Source organism: Pteropus alecto, unplaced genomic scaffold (assembly GCF_000325575.1).
Source record: "Pteropus alecto unplaced genomic scaffold, ASM32557v1 scaffold98, whole genome shotgun sequence".
NCBI lineage: Eukaryota > Metazoa > Chordata > Mammalia > Chiroptera > Pteropodidae > Pteropus > Pteropus alecto.
Genome location: NW_006443570.1, coordinates 19798303 through 19811845, shown reverse-complemented (window position 1 = coordinate 19811845; position 13543 = coordinate 19798303). Strand labels below are relative to the sequence as shown.

The 13543-nt window shown below is 51.0% G+C and overlaps 4 protein-coding genes and 4 non-coding genes across 12 annotated transcripts in view; 2 read left to right on the top strand and 6 right to left on the bottom strand.

The window, feature by feature from the left end:
* The window catches only part of NEK8 (NIMA related kinase 8), an 8491-nt gene extending 6531 nt beyond the window's left edge, over positions 1–1960 (bottom strand). For 2 of the 3 annotated variants that reach the window (XM_025041624.1, XM_025041625.1), the window contains exon 1: positions 1859–1944. In XM_025041624.1, coding sequence (XP_024897392.1) covers positions 1859–1910 — 52 coding nt within the window. In that variant the 5' untranslated portion in view covers positions 1911–1944. Of the gene's footprint in view, positions 76–1858 lie in introns of all 3 variants that reach the window. The other variant, XM_006925172.3, reaches the window with a different exon arrangement.
* A 2148-nt stretch (positions 1961–4108) lies between these two features.
* TLCD1 (TLC domain containing 1) lies at positions 4109–6092 on the top strand. The gene is made up of 4 exons (XM_006925012.3): positions 4109–4473; positions 4804–4886; positions 4969–5051; positions 5291–6092. The coding sequence occupies exons 1-4, from the start codon at positions 4280–4282 to the stop codon at positions 5672–5674; spliced, it is 744 nt and encodes a 247-aa protein (XP_006925074.1). The 5' UTR covers positions 4109–4279; the 3' UTR covers positions 5675–6092.
* Positions 6093–6202: 110 nt separating this feature from the next.
* On the bottom strand, positions 6203–9569 carry RPL23A (ribosomal protein L23a). Its single transcript, XM_006925011.3, has 5 exons — positions 9416–9569; positions 8613–8802; positions 7109–7285; positions 6572–6641; positions 6203–6348 (listed from the first exon to the last, which is right to left on the bottom strand). The coding sequence occupies exons 1-5, from the start codon at positions 9438–9440 to the stop codon at positions 6334–6336; spliced, it is 477 nt and encodes a 158-aa protein (XP_006925073.1). The 5' UTR covers positions 9441–9569; the 3' UTR covers positions 6203–6333.
* LOC112473447 lies at positions 6459–6530 on the bottom strand. Its single transcript, XR_003044013.1, has one exon. It is a non-coding gene; the product is annotated as a small nucleolar RNA Z17 (small nucleolar RNA).
* LOC112473441 lies at positions 6710–6774 on the bottom strand. The gene has a single exon (XR_003044007.1). It is a non-coding gene; the product is annotated as a small nucleolar RNA SNORD42 (small nucleolar RNA).
* Positions 7354–7425, bottom strand: LOC112473446. Its single transcript, XR_003044012.1, has one exon. It is a non-coding gene; the product is annotated as a small nucleolar RNA Z17 (small nucleolar RNA).
* LOC112473440 lies at positions 8886–8950 on the bottom strand. The gene has a single exon (XR_003044006.1). It is a non-coding gene; the product is annotated as a small nucleolar RNA SNORD42 (small nucleolar RNA).
* Positions 9570–9843: 274 nt separating the features above from the next.
* RAB34 (RAB34, member RAS oncogene family) overlaps positions 9844–13543 on the top strand; it is a 4830-nt gene continuing 1130 nt past the window's right edge. Inside the window, exons 1-7 of one of the 3 annotated variants that reach the window (XM_025041626.1) lie at positions 9844–10762; positions 11539–11751; positions 11964–12055; positions 12909–12977; positions 13079–13180; positions 13279–13343; positions 13471–13522. In XM_025041626.1, coding sequence (XP_024897394.1) covers positions 11698–11751; positions 11964–12055; positions 12909–12977; positions 13079–13180; positions 13279–13343; positions 13471–13522 — 434 coding nt within the window. In that variant the 5' untranslated portion in view covers positions 9844–10762; positions 11539–11697. The remainder of the gene's footprint in view (positions 10763–11538; positions 11752–11963; positions 12056–12908; positions 12978–13078; positions 13181–13278; positions 13344–13470; positions 13523–13543) is intronic. The other 2 variants (XM_015599247.2, XM_006925010.3) reach the window with 2 other exon arrangements.

Sequence of the window (13543 nt, the reverse complement as noted above, 5' to 3'; positions counted from 1 at the left end):
GTCATCTGCTCCACTGGGATCTGCTTGATGATCACCAGCTTCTGGTCTGCCTTGCGCAGGCACAGGTGCACAATCCTGAAGATACAGAGTATAGCAGTAACAGGTGAGCCGCTAGCCACATATCAGGCTTGGTAGACCTGATAACTGGATGGCAACTAGACTTAAGAGAGGGGAATGGCACCTAGACTAAAGAGGCCATCTACCTAAGTGCACAGAACCCTGAGTTTAGGAATGGGGAGGACAAACCAAACTCTGTGAGACTCAGTTTCACCACAGGCACAATGAGGCAAAGTTAGTCTTCATTTCTCTAAGTTTCCACAGACTCTGAAGTTAGCTTCCTGGGTTCAAATCCTGGCTCCTCTTACTAGTTATCTGGTCTTGGATTATGTGACATTATCATTTGGAAAAAAGAACTGACCTCAGGACTGTCGAGAGGATCAAATAAGAAAATGCATGTAAGGCACTTAGCACAATGCCTGGCACATCAAAAATGCACAATGAGTAGAAGTCATTCATACTATTATTTTCTTCCAAGTCTGTAGTCAGTGTCCATAAAAGCAGGGTTCTTGTTCTTTCTTATTCACTACTATATCCCTAGTGCATAACCTAGTACATACCCCAGCACATAGTAGGAGCTCAATAAGTATCTACTGAATGAATGAACTATAAGATGATCATCTAAGTATCAATTTTATATCTCCAAAGCAGGCCTCTCTTCTGAGGCCAATTCCTATATCCAACTGCCTGTTTTGCATCTCTACCCGAATGGCTCACGAGCATCTTAAATTTTAACAAATTCAAAATAAAACTCTTGATTCCTGTTCCCCAAATCTTCAGTCTCTTCTATCTCAGCAAATAACACCACCATCCTCCAGTTATTAAAATCAGACACCTGAAAATCATGCCAGAATCTTTCCTCCATTTCACACTAATACATCAGTAAATCCTGCTTCTACCTCCAAAATATTGTGAACCCATTTATTTCCGTGTCCTCTGCTATAACTGCTGGCCCAATCATTTCTTGCCTAAAATACTGAAACAGCCTTCAAAAATGGTCCCTTTCACTCTTGTCGCTGTCAAATCTAAGTTCTACATACACAGCAGCCAGAGTGATATTTTAAAAATGGAAATCATATCAAGACTTTATCTTTTGCTTAAACCTCTTCCCTATACACAGCAAATAAATTCAAAACCTTTACCTGAGCCTACAAGACTATAATCTGGTCCCTGCCCTCACATTTTATAGCATTCTTTACCTTGTCCACTACATTCCAATTATACTGGTCTTTTTCTCAGTTCCTTGAATACTCTGAATTTTTTCACACGTGAAGACATATGCCGTTTCCACCACCCGAAAAGCTGTGTCTTCACCGTCAGACTGGTCCTCATGCCTCAAGTCTTAGCTTTAAACTTCACCTCTCAGAAAAATCTTCCTTGACCACCCTAAATAAGTACTTCCCTGGTGTTGTACCCTATTCTCGCAACTTAATAACTGTTTTAACAATGTCTCGTTTGTCGTAAATTTTTCCTATACTATGTAAGCTCCGAGAGCTATTTTGGTCTTAACTGTATACCCAGCGCCAAGATACTGACATGTATAGTTGGCGCTCAATATTTGTTGAAGGAATGAGTCAGGAATCAAAGAAAAGAACTCTGCAGAGGCTCTTAGGCTCGCTGGGGGCGTGACCTCTTTAAGGCGGAGTCTCCTAGCCGGGACTGGGGCCGGAAGCCTGGGCGGGGCTTCCAAGAGTGGACGCCCACGCCGCGGGGCGGGGCTAACCAGGCAGCATTTCTCGGACAGAACTGGGGTTTATCTTCCCTCTCCCGGAGTAGTTTCCCCCCAAGAGCCCTGGCTCACCCGAAGGCACCTCTCCCCACCACTCGGATCCGCTCGTACTTCTCCATCTCATTTCTCAGCCACATTTCCGGAACCCCCACACACCCAGACGTGGCGCGTGCGCGGACCCGCCCACTCTAGAGCCACGCCCCCTACACAGCAAGATAATTGAGGGGCGGGACAACTTAGACCTAGGTGTTGCTAAAGCTTCACATCTCTGATGATTTGCATCGTTCCTGCAACCCCAATCCGGAGGATCCAAGGAAGGAATGGAGTGACATGCCATTTTTTGGCGCACTTCGCAAAGGTCTGCATGGTACCAGTCACTTCCCACAGTAGTGGCCGCTTCCGGCTCTCGCAAAGCTTCCTTAGACCCGAGGGGTGCCCGGCGCAGGCCGAGTGAGGGTGGGGAGCGAAGGCCGACCTCTCTGGGCCCCTCTTTGCCCACTAGTAACGCTGTTTCGGAAAGAGAGCAGATCCTCATTGGCACGCAAACAATAAACACCAAAACCGAACCGAGAGCATCCGAGCTCCCCGTCTGTGAGGCAGGGAGCACGATTAGTTTCGTGTTTGCCTAGGGAGGGACCGGGGAAACCCCGACCTGTGGAAATTGATTCACCTAGGGAGGATGTGACAGGGTCTCCTGGCTGTTCCAACTAGTGAAAACTGTGCTTGTCATCACTCTCAACTCTCAGGTGCACATACAGAGCAATGCAGCAGAGTAATCTGCCTTCAACGCTCAACTATGGAGAACCTCCTTAGGGGCAGATGGGAGAGAAGTGGACCACTATCTGAAAGCATCAAGGAAGAGGAAAGACAGCCCTTTGGCAGATACGGGTTTAAGGCTTCTGCCCAGCGGTAAGGGGCTGGTTAGTACGATTGTTCAGAGTCTTGACCCGAAAAGAGTTTAATTCCAGGTGTCTCCCTGGCACCTCCTGCTCTGCGTGAGTCCATAAAAGCTCAGTTAAGCAGCAAGAAGATAGTGCTTAGATAAGGTACAGCGTCCCTATTTCTGAGTGGGTGAGGCATATGAGGACTGGGATGTTTATCTTCTGCTCCCACCCCTCGAAAGGGTGCCCAAACCTCCCCACTGGAATGACCACTAAAAGGGCCCCAAGAGTCCCCTCAAAGTTCAGGTCGTGTTGGCTGGCGGACAAAGCTGCCCTGTGAGCAAAGGGGAACGCAGAGAGGAAAGCCACTCCCCCAAGAAACTCGTGCTCTCACCAGAAACTGATCGGGTCTTGATTGACACAGGAGTCCCTCAGAGGTTAATGTGTAACCTTGGAGCCATTAGGCGAGGCAGAGCAAACACGCAAACCTATTGGCTCTTGGGTCTCTGGCACTTAAGGTTTCTGGCTTTTCTTCCCTCTCAAAACACTTTTTCTCTCGCCCCCCAACTCCTCCCACCCTCACTTTTCCCATCTCCACCTCTTACTCCCGACTGGCTCTTAGCCGCTCTGTTCGCCATAGTCCGGCTAGCTACCTCTCCCCCAAAAGTAACCACCTTGTTCCTTTGAAGGTGGGAGGGGATCCCACGCCATGGTGAAGACAGGCTGACATCTAGTGGCCACAGCTGCAACTGCTCCAGGCCACTGGCCTGAAGAGTGAGGGTCACTGTAGCTGCCTGGACAAATGAGCCGTCTTCCCCGCTTCAGCTTCCTGGGAGCCGGGCGAAAAGAGGTGGGATTGTCTGAGGGAGGATTGTGACAGCAGCTCGGCCCCAGGAGCCCCTGAGCGGGCTGGAAGGAGGGGTAGTGATGGGTTAGTTAAGTTTCTAGGCACCGGCTCGGTGCGATAGAGGCAGGTAAACACGTCGGTCTCTAGCCAGAAGAAGCTAGTGATCCAATGGAAGAACAGGGTCTGGGCAGAGATCACTGTCCGAGGCGGGGCTCCGACCCGTCCCCAGGACCCAGGTTTAAAGTATGTGGTTGTGTGACGGGTCCTGCCCAGCTTTGCCCAGAAAGGAGTTGAGGGCGGAGAGTTCTCGCAATACCCGCCCAGGCTGGGGAGCCGTTGGCCTCGGGGAAAGTGGGGACGCGGGTTAATGAAGCCAAGCGAGCGAGTCGGGAGGCGCCAGCGAGAGATGCTTCCGCAGGGGCGCCCCAGAACACCCCTTTTTCTCTCGAAGTCTATGGATTCCAGGCGGGGCGCAGGAGACCCCCGCCCCCGGGAAATGGGGATAGCGCCCTCCGCGCTGCAGAGACGCCGGAGGGGCGGGGGCAGGCGGATTGGGCGGGGCGGGGGCGCCAGCGACTAGGGGCGGGGGCAGAGGCCCGCTGGGAGGGGCGGGAGGAGCAAAGGGGCCTAGAGAGCTCTGTGAAAAACTGTGAGGCTGGCGGCCCGCAGGCGAGGCGTCCTGGTTGGACTGGCCCGAAAGGGAGTCCAGTTCCCCGAAGAGGCTGAGGCGGCCGCCTAGAGTTCGGACAGACAGGAAGGGCCAGCATGTCCTTACTGCTGCACCCCGCCCTGCTGCTGCTCCTGGGCGCCACGCTGACCTTCCGGGCGCTCCGGCGCGCGCTCTGTCGCCTGCCTCTGCCCGCACACGTGCGCGCCGACCCCCTGCGTACCTGGCGCTGGCGCAATCTACTCGTCTCCTTCGTCCACTCCATTGTGTCAGGGATCTGGGCGCTGCTGTGGTGAGTGAAGGACCGGGGGAGTGAAGGTGGCTAGGGAATTCTGCCCTTACTCTCCCAGTCACTCACGCGGGGGGGTGGGGGGGGTGGCGCCGAGGCCATGCAGTCTCACGATTCCTTGTCTGGAATGCTAGCCAATCGGGAGCGACAGCGGCCCCAGGGGAAGGGAACCTCACCTGGGAAACGGGAAACACCTGGGTTTCAGCGAGCCCCTAGTCGCTTCCCAGTTAGTCAACAGAGCCAGTCCAGACTCCCCGGTACTGGCAAGGGTAATGGAGTTGAGGGTACTTAGGAAGGGAAAGATGAGCTCCTGCCTTCTTCCCTCCCTTCAAGTATATGGCAGACCCCCGAAATGCTGGTGGACATTGAGATGGCATGGTCGCTTTCTGGCTATCTGCTCGTTTGCTTCTCTACAGGTAAGCCTTGCCCAGTAAGCATTCTGTGGGTGGAATTTCCTGTTCAACCTCTTCATAACCTCTTGCCCCATTCCTCCGCTAGGGTATTTCATCCATGACACTGTGGACATCGTGGTTAGCCACCAGGCTGAGGCATCTTGGGAATACCTCGTCCATCATGTCATGGTGAGAAACATGGGATGTAGTATATAGGCCCAGTGCTAGCAACTTTAGCCCTTTCTGACCCTCAGAAAGGGTAGAACTGTATTTTAACCCAATTTCCACCCTATGTCTTACATCTTCCCATGCTAGGATGCTGAGGATCCTATGTGCCCTTGGTTCACTATTTGAGGCCAGCAATCCATAGCCTCACCTACTACCCTTAAACAGACATTTCCTAATTTGTTTTCTCCCTTGCCCTCTAGGCCCTGGCTGCCTTCTTTTCAGGCATCTTTTGGAACCGTTTTGTAGGTGGGGGTGTCCTAACACTGCTGGTAGAAGTTAGCAACATCTTCCTCACTATCCGCATGATGATGAAGATCAGCAATGCCCAGGATCACCTCCTCTACCGGATCAACAAGTATGTCAACTTGGTTGTGTATTTTTTCTTCCGCCTGGCCCCTCAAGTCTACCTCACCCATTTCTTCCTGCAATATGTGGGCCAGAGGACACTGGGCACCTTTCTGCTGGGTGTCCTGATCATGCTAGACATCATGATTCTCATCTACTTTTCCCGCCTCCTCCGCTCTGACTTCTGCCCTGAACGTGTGCCCAGCCAACAACACAAAGACAAATTCTTGACAGAGTGAGAGGCAGAGCCTGGGACTTGTGGCAAGGACAGCAAACACAATCAAGGAGCAGAGCCTCACATAAACCGAGATGTGGCTTGGCCTCAAACCCGGGGAACTCAACCTTTCCACCTTTCAAGCCTGCACCACTATTGAAAACGCTAATGAAAGCACTCTGAAGTCCTTGTCCTTTCTTGGGCAAGAGGTGAGGGAAGCAGAAAGACCGGTTGGACATGGTAGTTGGGTGTGGGGACAAGGTGGACAAGGTACTACCTGAAAGGCAGGCAACCCACAGTCCTGAAATGGATGCTAATGAAAACTCTGGGTATTGGTTTCATACAAAGCCTCTTCCAGGGACAAAGGAATGGGATTCTTATGAAACTTCTTGTTCTCTTACCCCTATGATGGAAACAAGTTCTAGTGGTCCTGGGACTACTAACCCTAGCCTGGGTCACAAATATCTGCTTTTTGAGCTCCCACTGCCAGGAATGTAACAAATATGATGAAATGATAGTATTGAGTGTTCCAACAAGGTAAGTAGACCTAGAGTCTTGACCAAACTCCATTATTTATTTATAGTGTGTATACATCGCAGTATGACCTCTCCTCCAGCCCCATCAGAAATTGACATAAACATAGTGAAAAATTTTTATATTTAGAATTAGCCAGCTGGACTGAGTTTAGATGATCCCAATCTGAAAAACAAAAGGGAGCTTTGTTACTGAGAGTTGAAGATTAAGCTGGAATGTCACGGTTTAAAAGCAAAATGTGGGCACAGGGTAGGACCTACTAAGGATAGGGGTGCAGTGCAGTCAGTCAGTTAAGACTAGTCAGCAAAAATCAGGCTTTGGTCAAAAACAGACTCATCATTTGCACCCAGGGATGAGTATTAAGGAGTTCATAGCAAAAGCAGCTTACTTTGTTGGCAACATCCAAAGCATCATAGTCGGGAGCCAGCCGAACATATGCCTTCTTCTCTCCATCAGGCCTAGGGTGGAAAAGAAAGGCTTAATCACTGCCGCCCTCATTGCTCCCATACTGTCCCCCAATCTTCTGGCACATCAGTGGTTCCTTTGTTCATGTCATTCTTTTCTAAAGAGTTATTTTTCCATCATCTGTGCAGAGGAGGATAAGGAAGCCACTAAGCTACTAAGCCAATTCTTTTTTACGGGAAGCACCACAGAACATTTAAATCCAGGTAATCTGACATAAATTGTATCTTACTCTAGTGCCTGCCTCTGTCTAGCGGTAGGGATCAAGAAAATGAGTGCCAACCCCTTAAATCAAAGCCTAGAGGCAGGACAGCTATTGAGTCTTCCAAAGTCTATAATTTCTCAAGAATTGCACACTGTGAAACCTATTTCTGACCCCCAAAGCAGTATCCAGGAATTTTAAGCCATTCAAGTTTCCTGGATCTTGAGTGAGGCCCTAGCCATCCCATGGGGCCCCACTTACCTGATCAGGGTGTTGACTTTGGCCACGTCAATGTCATAGAGCTTCTTCACAGCCTGTTTGATCTGGTGCTTATTGGCCTTGACATCCACAATAAACACAAGTGTATTGTTGTCTTCTATCTTCTTCATGGCTGACTCAGTAGTCAGGGGGAATTTGATGATAGCATAGTGGTCAAGCCTGGAGGAAGTAAAATGGGGTCACCTGGCCTGAGCCGAATAGAATGACAGGCCCTCTTTTGGAGCCCAGGTGCATCAGACAATGAGGTAGCAATCATTTTTGTCAGACTTTGGTCGCTAAACAGTGTCATCATCTGCACCCTGAAACCCATGGGCCTGGAGCCTCAGCCCGAGCGCGAAACCATGTGTACTTTCTTCCACTTGAAGGGCTTTCATCCTTTAAGTGATTAAAGAATCATCTTTGAGTTCCAGACCCCTTTCATTCTTTGACCTCGACATTTCTAGAGGGCAAATTTCTGGATAAAATTTGAGACTTGAAGAGTTTAAGCAACTTATCCCAAGAATATAAAGCTAGACTATAGCATCTTGAAACCCAAGTTAGGGTTCTAAAGAATACTGGTACTTCCTTGAGGCTGCATAGACCATTTCTGCCCCCTTTAGTTGGTGAAAACTGGCTTGAGGGCCATCAAGTCTACAGAGCAAGTTTTTATTTACAGCTTAAGTTAAACTTACAGTGGCTTGAACATACCTAAACACAGCTTTCCCCCTGAAATTCAGAGAAGCAAGGGTCTATTCACAGACACTACCTTCCCATTCTGAAGCTCAAGGTCAGGCCTCAACCTCTCATTACACTAAATTCTAGATCCAAATGGTAAAGTCTGTCCACAGACACAAACCACTCTCCTGTCTTTTACTTAGGAAGCAGTAAGGGTAGCAGAAACCTATTGATAGCAACTACTACCATGACTCTACTCTCACCTGTGGTCCCTAAGGTCAGTTATAAGCAGCATGATGCCAAAACGTTCAATAACTCTTTTTACCCATTTCCCCCTACCCATTACCTGAGTGTAAAAATTGAGTGAATGAAGCTTCCATATACTGTTGCAAGCCTTTACTGGCCAGTACAGATGAATGTATCTCCTTAATCAACCTAGAATGATCCCATAGCCTCACCCTCAAAGACTACTCCCTACAGCAACAGGTGCTATGAAGAACAAACTAAACTTGAGACTCCGAAACAAAAAATATTTAAGTCCTACTTTATACTCTTAAGAAAGTGTACTTTAAAACTAACAACATATAAAGTGATAATTAATCTAACAACCTTAGCGGTAACTCTAGGTTGTTTTAAACAATTCTTGCCCATATTGCAAAAATGTCTTATCTTGTTCTTATTAAATACAGCATTAACAATCTCACACCCCCACTAGAGAAGCATATTAAGTATCAACATGTTTTTAAGAAACCATGTTCCAAGTTTGGTAAATTTAGTAACTGCCAACGAAGGACACCAAAACATCTTTTCATTGGTATAGGGGAGTACTGACTTGTTTCTCCGGTGCGCTCTTGCCCTCTTCCGAGGATATTTGGGTTGTCTTCGGAGCCGTAGTGTCTTGGGCCGTCGGAAGGTGGGTGATGTGCGTATCTTCTTTTTTTTGTGGCTGTGGACGCCTTTGAGCACTGCTTTCTTTGCCTTCAAAGCCTTTGCTTTGGCTTCGGCTTTAGGAGGGGCAGGGGCTGAGAGAAGAAAATGAGGGTGCGGGATTCAGAAATCGATCACTTCCGGCCTTAAAACCGGTAGTGGGCGCCCCACGCCATTTGTGCATCAGCGGTTCCTTTGAAGACATCACGTCTCAGGTGTTTAAAATTTTTCCATCATATGCACGATATTGGGGCAAACTTGGAGTAACGCTAGGATACGACATAGAAAAAGGTAACTAACAGTGATCGAAAGCTTGATATTTGCTAGGATGTGTGCTAGTTTCATATATGCCATCGCACAGCCATCCTGGGAGAGTATATAGCTCCTTCTAACACTGGGGATAAAAAAAAAAGTTAAGGGCCCTGATTCCTTAGTTTTGGAGACATGTAGTTCAGGCCTGTGGATGCGTGTAGCTCCCAGAGCGAACTATGTCAGCTTGCCTCCCCAACCCCCCTCACTAAAACCCAGCCTGTGCGGCTAGGCCCACGCGTGCCGCAGCGTGGCCAGAGCGCCGGGAGCAGCTCCGGAACAGACACCCTATGTCTCAGCCCAGCCATAGTCCTTTCAGTTCGTTCACTCTGCAGGGACCCCAGGCCAGTCAGCTGTGGCTCCCCTAACCCTAGCCCCAGCCCCAGCCCGAGCACACACCTTCCTTCTTCGCTTTCGGCGCCATCTTTGTGAAAAGAGTTCCCCAGACCCATTCCCATGGGCTTATAGAACCAAGTCTCACCGAAGACTCGCGATGTCTCTTACTTAAAGTTGATTGGGTAATGTGTATCGCGGTGCCCGCCGGGAATGGTAGTTAAATTTTGTGTCCTCGTGAGGGATTACGCATGCGCCATTCCTTCCTTCGTTAAAAAAACACTAAAGACTCTTGGGGGTTGTAGTTTTTGGAGTCATCAGTTTATGCGGTGTCGGACAAATGGTGTAGCAGGCGGCCGCTTGGTTCTCATTCTGAGCGTTTCCCATCTTGAGCAACTTCAGGGAAGAAGATTACGTTCACAGGAGACAGTAACACTGCAAACTGGAATGAATATAGTTAGACTGACTCAGGGAAAATGAAGCTAAGTTCTAGAACAATAGAGTAGAATTCGTCGGGCCCAACTTCCTAGACAACACCTGGAAAAGGAAACAAGGAAAGTATCAGCAAGTAGAAGGTGGCCACATCTCCTCCCCTCTTTACCTGTGATAGATTTCATGCGTTTCCCCGATAATACTCTTGAAGAAACTCTACCAGTATTCCAAACACCCAGCGCACAGATTTGTCCAGCATTCGCTAGTTCTTGTCAATTCCATTCACAGTCCCCTCTAAGTAGTGTTCTCTTCCCTGCCCAAGTCATCTTTGCATACTCAGATTCAGTTCCGGACACAGAGCAAGGTTAACACTGGTTTACTTCTCTGAGGGTCTCTGTCTACCCCCACATCCACCCCGCCCTTTCTAACCTACCTCTTGCCTCTTGGAACCATATTTCCCCTTTGACGGTGAGATTTGTTGTGTGCTACCCCTTCTTCCATCCTGCAGAACTACAAAATGTAAAAGTCCTTGGGAAGATTCCAAAGGAGTTAGAGCGAAGAACGCCCATACCAGAGGGGAGTCCTCATGTTCTGGAGCAGTGAGCTCCGTAGAGGGCGGAGTTCCCAGTCCATCTGGCCCTCCTTTACCCTCCATCGAGGGAGGTGGTTTAGTCTTCAGCTTCCCCATCCCTCAATCAACACCATAGCCTTCGAGAAAAAGACGCTAGATCTCGGACGTCTCTCTCTATGGTGGGCATACAGCCCGGCCTCTGGCACTCCCTCTCCGTTTCCCCCCAACACCTCCCAGGACAGAAGGGCGAGTGGGGGCAGACTCTATGAGTCATGTTCTGGGCCTGGAGTTGAGAAGGGAAGCGCCGCCTCTCCTTGGGCCCCTTCTCTCCCCCTTATTCCTCCCCGCGGATCCTGGCCCAGCTAGAAACTACGCAGCAATCACCGATTCCCCATCACCAATTCGGCTGGGTAAGGGTCCCCGTGGAGGCGCAGCCCAGCACAGAGATGCAGGGCAGAGCAACCTGAGGGATCCGGATCAGGAGGTTCCAGCATGAGTGGGGGCAGTACTGGTGCCCGTCGGGCGGGGGAGACTGAGCTGGGGCATTGCTGGGAGGAGGAGAGTAGGGGGAGGCCGAGCGGGCTGCGAGGCCGGGAGCTGCCAGGAGGCTCTCTGCAGCGGACAGGGCCCCTCGCCCCCTCTTCCCGCAGCTCGCGGGCCTCGCAGCGCGCTCCCTGCCCACACTGACCCCGTGCGGCGGGGCTGCTCCGCGCCCCGGGGCCACTCTGTTATGGTGGGGCCGCCTCAACCCCGAGTTGTCGTCGGGTCTCCGCGGCCTCGAGTTATTGTAGGAACTATCCGGCCCCGAGTTATTGTAGGGTCTGCGCGGGCTCGCCCCCTCTTCCCGCAGCTCGCGGGCCTCGCAGCGCGCTCCCTGCCCACACTGACCCCGTGCGGCGGGGCTGCTCCGCGCCCCGGGGCCACTCTGTTATGGTGGGGCCGCCTCAACCCCGAGTTGTCGTCGGGTCTCCGCGGCCTCGAGTTATTGTAGGAACTATCCGGCCCCGAGTTATTGTAGGGTCTGCGCGGGCCCGGGAACCCCGAGACGGAACTCCCCGCCCACATTTGGCGACCGAGGGGCCTCCCCGCCCCCGAGTCATCTTCGGGACTCCCCGTGCCCGGGTGATTGTGGGTTCGCCCCGGCCCCAGGTGATTGTCTCATCCCCGTGGCCCGCGGTGGTCGTAGCGTCCCCAAGGCCCCGGGCTCCCGTAGGCTCTCCGTGGCCCCGAGTTATAGTCGGGACACCTAGGTCGCGTGTGATTGTCGGGTCTGCACGGGCTCGGGTCGCTGGGGCGGATCAGGCCTCCGCGCCTTCTCTGGGTGCCCCGCAAGGCCGCAGACAAGATGAACATTCTGGCGCCGGTGCGGAGGGACCGCGTCCTGGCGGAGCTGCCCCAGGTAGGCGCCAGGGCCACGTCGGGCTTCTGGCTGCGGTGGAGTATGGGCGGAGAGGAGGCGGCACCAGACCGGTTAGAGGCTTGGGCCCAGCCCTGCGGCCGAGCTAGGCCTGCTGCTTCTGAGTGGTCCTCTCCCCACCCCCAGCCCTGGGGTCTTAGCTGCGGGACAAGGGCCAGGAGTGGGTAAGTTCCATTCTCTTACAACCCTGTCAGTGCCTGAGGAAGGAGGCCGCTTTGCACGTGCTCAAAGATTTCCACCCCCGCGTCACCTGCGCCTGCCAGGAACACCGGACAGGCACCGTGGGGTGAGTTGGAGACACCCAAAACAAAGAAAGGAAGTCTCAGGAGATTCTGTAGTCAAAGCAAGGGTAATGTCCAACCCCTTGTGGCTCCATTGCGGCCTCTACCAGCTATATGGTTAGTCCCCCTTTTTTATGCCCTTGTGTTAACCGACTCCTTTATTCCCAGCAAAGTTTTGGTGTGTCCTATGAAATAGGGTTAGGTAGAAAGGTGGTAGTTCAGTTTCTGACACAGAGAAGGTATGCAGCATGAAGGGGTGGTCACCAGCTCAGCTTTCCACATACCATCCATTTGAGCCCCGGGGGAAGGGAGGGGAGGACGCTGTACCTGCACTGATGTGTCCCATGGCGGGGAAGAATACTAATAACAGTTACTAATGGCAGTTGCCACCATTAAGGGAGCATTTACTATGTGCCAGGTAGTGTGTTGGATACTGTTGTTATTATCTTATTAAATGGAAAACACCATTACTTTTAAGCTGTATCCTGATTTCGGAAATGTTAAAATGTGGGGGGGCGGGGGAATTTGTTTCAGAATATTGAACGTTAGCTCATTTTAACCTTCATAACAACCCCATAAAATATATTCTAAATCTCCACTTAATAAATATTGAAATTGAGACAAAGAGCCTAAATAACATTCTAAGTCACACAGCTAGTAAGTGTGAGAGCTAAGATTCAAATTCTTGTCTCTGATACTGAAGCACAAAACGCTCCTTGCCAGCACATCTGTCCAGGCAAGTTACCTAGGAGGCCTGCTGTTTATGGTGCAGCTACCTCGTGAACCTACTAGGGAACATTGGGACTCCCTAGAGTGAAAGAGCTTGTACCTATTCCTCCTGCCCCATCTTACGTCCAGCAGATTTAAGATCTCCAAGGTCATCGTGGTGGGGGACCTGTCAGTGGGGAAGACTTGTCTCATAAATAGGTAAGAGGGTGCTAGAGCTGAGCTGGGTTGGGCTGGACGGGGTGGCTCAGGACTAGCCAGGTGGGTTGGGCTCAGGGACAAAGCATCTGGTGCTTCCTCAGGTTCTGTAAAGATACCTTCGATAAGAATTACAAGGCCACCATTGGCGTGGACTTTGAGATGGAACGATTTGAGGTGTTGGGCATCCCCTTCAGTCTGCAGCTGTAAGTGCTTCCTCCACCCCTTCTAGCCATTTCTCCAGCACCTACACCCCACCTATCCAACACCCCCATACCTGTGTTTTACCCCTCCTTCCTCCCAGCTGGGATACTGCTGGACAGGAGAGGTTCAAATGCATTGCATCAACCTACTATCGAGGAGCTCAAGGTAAGGGTTTAGGTGAAATGGTGTAAGTGAGTACGCCTGGTCTCGTAATCTAGGGCTGGGGGGATTATGTAAATGAGCCACTCGTATCTTCCCTGTCAACCTGGGACTATTTCTGCCCCTCTTGTAGCCATCATTATTGTATTCAACCTGAATGATGTGGCCTCCCTGGAACACACCAAGTATGTGGGGATGCTGAAATA

Bases quoted from the DNA above. Each gene is read 5' to 3' on its own strand.
- TLCD1 (XM_006925012.3), top strand. From the start codon at position 4,280: ATGTCCTTACTGCTGCACCCCGCCCTGCTGCTGCTCCTGGGCGCCACG. The intron at 4,887-4,968 runs GTAAGCCTTGCC...TTCCTCCGCTAG, and splicing joins GCTCGTTTGCTTCTCTACAG to GGTATTTCATCCATGACACT. The intron at 5,052-5,290 runs GTGAGAAACATG...CTTGCCCTCTAG, and splicing joins ACCTCGTCCATCATGTCATG to GCCCTGGCTGCCTTCTTTTC.
- RPL23A (XM_006925011.3), bottom strand. From the start codon at position 9,440: ATGGCGCCGAAAGCGAAGAAGGAAG. The intron at 7,286-8,612 runs GTCAGTACTCCC...TACTTCCTCCAG, and splicing joins AGAGCGCACCGGAGAAACAA to GCTTGACCACTATGCTATCA. The intron at 6,642-7,108 runs GTAAGTGGGGCC...TTTCCACCCTAG, and splicing joins AAAGTCAACACCCTGATCAG to GCCTGATGGAGAGAAGAAGG.